General features: G+C 38.0%; 1 protein-coding gene across 1 annotated transcript; it reads right to left on the bottom strand.

The window, feature by feature from the left end:
- Positions 1-622: 622 nt before the first annotated feature.
- On the bottom strand, positions 623-1595 carry LOC127079260 (uncharacterized). The gene is made up of 3 exons (XM_051019667.1): positions 1459-1595; positions 874-1269; positions 623-818 (listed from the first exon to the last, which is right to left on the bottom strand). Exons 1-3 carry the CDS (start codon positions 1593-1595, stop codon positions 623-625), a joined length of 729 nt encoding a protein of 242 aa, XP_050875624.1.
- Positions 1596-5088: the final 3493 nt, after the last annotated feature.

Genomic DNA, 5088 nt, shown 5'->3' with positions numbered 1-5088 from the left:
TAACCAAGAGATATCTCTTTGAGATTCACATGTCCAAGCTTTTGGTGCCACAACTTGACTTCATCTTCCTTGGACATTAGGCATGTGGAAGAACAAGTAGTTTCATGTCAAACAACCTTAGGTTTCCACTCCTTTCTAGTTTTAATCATTACATGATTAGCCCTAGGATGTGTTGCATGTTTTGGATAACCATGCAGTCTATAGCATAAAGGCTTTATATGTCCATATTTACCACCATAGTGACATTTCCAAGGCAAAAAGTCGACTTTAGTTTGAGTTTCCTAATGTCTGGCAGGATGTTGTAACATTTCATCAGACATCAGGGCTCATACTTTCTTTCTGGAGGAATAAATTTTATCACAGGGTTTTTTCCTTATTTATTTTGATATTGGTAATTAAAACCTATACCTTTTAAGTTTCCAGCCTCTTTTCCAACTTGAAGAATTTCATCTAGCATATCAGACCCATTATTCAACATTCTTATGGATTTTGTCATGTTTTCAAGTTTAGAAGACAATAGAGTTACCTCATTTTCAAGATCAGTTACAGTAGATAAAAGGTTCTCTTTTTCAGCTTATAGTTAAGCTATGATTCTCTTTTGCTTTTCTCCTGTATTACACACCTATTCACTTCTGACACAAAGCTCTTTGTAGGAAGCAACCAATGCTTCATAAGAGACACCCTCATCACAAGAATCTTTATCAAATTCATATCTACCAGTGAAAGCTGTAACATGCTTAGTAGTTTCATCATCAGTTTCACCTTCAGAATCATCGAACGAAGAAACAGACAAGCCCTTCTTTTGTTTCTTGAGATACCTGGGACATTCTGATCTAATGTGACAAAAACCCTCACATTCATGACACTGAATACCTTTTCCTTGATTGGGCATTTCTTCTATTCTTGCTGATGTCATATGAGATGTTCTTGACATTTGGTCTCGACTTCCTGTCCATTCCCTTCCGCACCTTGTTGAATTGTCTCTTAAGCAGTACAATAACATTATACATTCCCTCATCAATATCCAAGTCACATTGGTCCTCTTCATCTTCAGTGTTGGATACAAAAGACATGATTTTGTTCTTCTTTTCAGATCTGTCACTAATACCCAATTCAAAAGTTTGAAGTGACCCAACAAGTTCATCTACTCTCATGTTGCTGATGTCTTGGGCTTCTTCAATGACTGTGACCTTCATGTCAGATTTCTTAGGTAGGGACCTGAGAATTTTTCTAACCGGCTTTTCTTCTAACATCTTCTCTCCCAAGGCACTAGATGGATTTTCAATTTTAAGAACATTCATGTGAAAATCATGAATACTCTCATCATCTTTCATCTTTAGATTCTCAAATCTGGTAGTGAGAAGCTGAAGCCTAAACATCTTCACTTTAGATGTGCCTTCATGGGTGGTTCTGAGAATTTCCCATGCATCTTTGGCCATAATACACGTGTTTATTAACCTGAATATGTTTTTGTCAACTTCATTGAATAAAGCATTCAAAGCTTTGGAGTTTCCAAGAGCCAATTCATCTTCTTCCTTAGACCAATCCTCTTCAGGCTTCAAGTCAGTAGTAGCCTTCCCATCTTTGTCCTTCATAACCGGATGTTCCCAACCCTTGGTGACAGCTTCCTAAGCTTGCTATCCATAGATTTTAGGAATTCCACCATACATGCTTTCCAATAGTCATAGTTGGTTCTATCTAAGATGGGTGGTCTGTTAACAAGTCCTCCTTCCATGGTACAAGAAAGTATCTTCCCCGGATCTCACCCAGAAACAGAGCAGGATGCCTACTCTGGTACCAATTGAAATCATGGTATGCAAATATGAGATGTCCTAAGATATGTTGAGACACTGATATCTGATCAAAACACAATACCAAGATAACTTACAGATATGAGAACAAAAAATAACAGAACACAATGTCAAGACAGATGCTAAGACATCATCTGCTGACAAAAACACTTTTACCAAAATAGTAATTGTGCAGAATTAAATTGCAAAAGGTAAAAGACACAATCAATTGTTAACCCAGTTCGGTGCAACATCACCTACATCTGGGGGCTACCAAGCCAAGAAGGAAATCCACTAAAACAATATTAGTTTGAAGTTCTAAACAACCTCTAGTTTTACAAACTTCTCACCTAATCACTACCCGTGGAATTTCTATATAAGACTCTTCTAGATATGAGACCCTTCTCACTTCCCTTCATTCACACAACAGTGATAACAACTGAAAGATTGTTGGTGTAAGCCCTAGAGGCAAATACTTTTGGTACTTGTATCGAATTATTTATTAATAATAAAAGGCTTTTTCTTTAATATGTTTGTCTAATAAAGTCCCTAGAATAGATAGTCCGTTTAATGTATCAAGTGTGGCTTAATCATGAGATCACATTAAACATAAGGACATTATTCTTAAAGTATCCATAGTCGAGCTTTATTGTGAAGTGGGATTACATTAAAGCATTGAAACTATTATGTATATAGACTGGTGATCACATCTCATGGATCATGGATAAAGAGTTATCAAGTCTTAAACATAGGTATGAATATTAAGAGTAATATTTATATTGGATTGACCCGCTATGAGAATACTATGTAGAATGTTATGCAAAGTGTCATAAGTTATTCTCATGGTGATAATGGTGTATACCACCCTTCGACCTGAAACCACTATGGACCCTAGATGTAGAGTCGAGTGCCTTATTGCTGATCAAACATTGTTCGTAACTGGATGACCATAAAGACAGTTGATGGGTACTCCACGAAGCATGCTGAGGGACATGAGTGACCTAGATGGAATTCCCCCATCCTGCGTAACAAGATAAATGACTATGGGCCCAATATTGAACTGGACAAGGATGACACGGTCTATGCCTTGTGTTCAATATAGACATAAGGGAAAAAGGGTAATTGTACACATAAGTATTATCACAAAAGGATTTGTCAGATCACATGACATTTTCGTGTCTTGGGTAGCAGTCATGTGTTGCTAGATACCACTCACTGTTTATTATGTTAAATACGTGATTCAATATAATTGCCAATGCCGCGAAAACCTACAGGGTCACACACAAAAGGACGGATTGATGAGAGAAAGAGTAACTAAGGAATATTGTAATGTACGGTGCACTTAAGTGAATTGTAGAACATCGTAAGGTATAGTATTCTTAAGTAGAATACGAAATATGGTAAGGTACCACGCGCTTAAGTGATTTTGGCATATTATAAGATATGGGCCACATACACTTGAGTGGGCTTTTTAGCTTGCAACCCACACAAGTGGTTCTATAAATAGAACCCTTGTGTAGAAGCATTTGTGCAGTTGCAATTTTGTTTCTCTCTCTCACTCACTCAAAGCCTTCATTCGCAGCAGCTAGCACTGAGATTGAAGGAATCCGTTCGTGTGGACTAAGTGTTGGTGTAAGCCCTAGAGGCCAATACTTTTGGTACTTGAATCGAATTATTTATTAATAATAAAAGGATTTTTCTTTATTATGTTTGTCTAATAAAGTCCCTAGAATAGATAGTCCGTTTAATGTATCAAGTGTGACTTAATCATGAGATCACATTAAACATAAGGACACTATTCTTAGTATCCATAGTCGAGCTTTATTGTGAAGTGGGATAACATTAAAGCATTAAGACTATTATGTATATAGACTGGTGATAACATCTCATGGATCATGGATAAGGAGTTATCAAGTCTTAAACATAGGTATGAATATTAAGAGTAATATTTATACTGGATTGACCCGCTATGAGAATACTATATAGAATGTTATACAAAGTGTCACAAGTTATTCTGATGGTGATAATGGTGTATACCACCCTTCGACTTGAAACCACTCTGGACCCTAGATGTAGAGTCGAGTGCCTTATTGCTGATCAAACATTGTCCGTAACTGGATGACCATAAAGACAGTTGATGGGTACTCTACGAAGCATGCTGAGGGACATGAGTGACCTAGATGGAATTTGTCTATCCTGCATAACAGGATAAATGTCTATGGGCCTAATATTGAACTAGACAAGGATGACACAATCTATGCCTTGTGTTCAATATAAACATAAGGGCAAAAGGGTAATTGTACACATAAGTATTATCACAAAAGGATTTGTCAGATCACATGACATTTTCGTGTCTTGGGTAACAATGATGTGTTGCTAGATACCGCTCACTGTTTATTATGTTAAATACGTGATTTAATATAATTGTCAATGCCGTGAAAACCTACAGGGTCACACACAAAAGGACGGGTTGATGAGAGAAAGAGTAACTAAGGAATATTGTAATGTACGGTGCACTTAAGTGAATTGTAGAACATCGTAAGCTACGGTGTACTTAAGTAGAATATGAAATATGGTAAGGTACCACGCGCTTAAGTGATTTTGGCATATTATAAGATATGGGCCACATACACTTGAGTGGGCTTTTTAGGTTGCAACCTACACAAGTGGTTCTATAAATAGAACCCTTGTGTAGAAGCATTTGTGCAGTTGCAATTTCGTTTCTCTCTCTCTCTCTCTCTCTCTCTCTCTCTCTCACACACACACACACACACACACACACACACACACACACACACACACACACATACACACACTCAAAGCCTTCATTCGTAGCAGCTAGCACTGAGATTGAAGGAATCCGTTCGTGTGGACTGAGTAGAGGCGTTGTTATCGGTCACCATTTCCATTGAATTCCCGCCGTTAATCCGACGTATTTTCATCACTCTGGTAAGATTTATGTTTGTTTTTAGTTGCATTTGAGTCAAGTATCAAGTTTTGTTGGTTTGGTATTACATTACATTCGATTACGAGTTTAAGTCAAAAAGACCTCGTTTATGCTTCGTTTGGGTAGTGTCATTGTTCCAGGTTCAAAAGCAAGAATGGTGAAGTTCGGGACACTCTGAAGGACGAAAATATGACAGAACAACAGGTCAACACGGCCACCCGTGTGCCACCACACGGCCGTGTTGTTGGTCAAGCAGAGAAAAAGACGAAGCAGAAAACAGGGATCAACACGGGCACCCGTGTGTACACACACGGCCGTGTTGATTAAAACAGTGCATCTACACGGGCACCC

This window comes from Lathyrus oleraceus, chromosome 5, assembly GCF_024323335.1.
Source record: "Lathyrus oleraceus cultivar Zhongwan6 chromosome 5, CAAS_Psat_ZW6_1.0, whole genome shotgun sequence".
In the NCBI taxonomy this organism is placed as follows: Eukaryota; Viridiplantae; Streptophyta; class Magnoliopsida; order Fabales; family Fabaceae; genus Lathyrus; species Lathyrus oleraceus.
The sequence above is the reverse complement of the archived record's forward strand: the minus strand, read 5'-3'. Positions and strand labels throughout refer to the sequence as shown.

Coding starts and splice junctions, on each gene's coding strand:
- LOC127079260 (XM_051019667.1), bottom strand. CDS start 1,595: ATGAAGGACAAAGATGGGAAGGCTACTACTGACTTGAAGCCTGAAGAG. Junction 1,270..1,458: donor GTTGACAAAAACATATTCAG/GTTAATAAACAC, acceptor AAATCCATCTAG/TGCCTTGGGAGAGAAGATGT. Junction 819..873: donor AATGCCCAATCAAGGAAAAG/GTATTCAGTGTC, acceptor AGAATGTCCCAG/GTATCTCAAGAAACAAAAGA.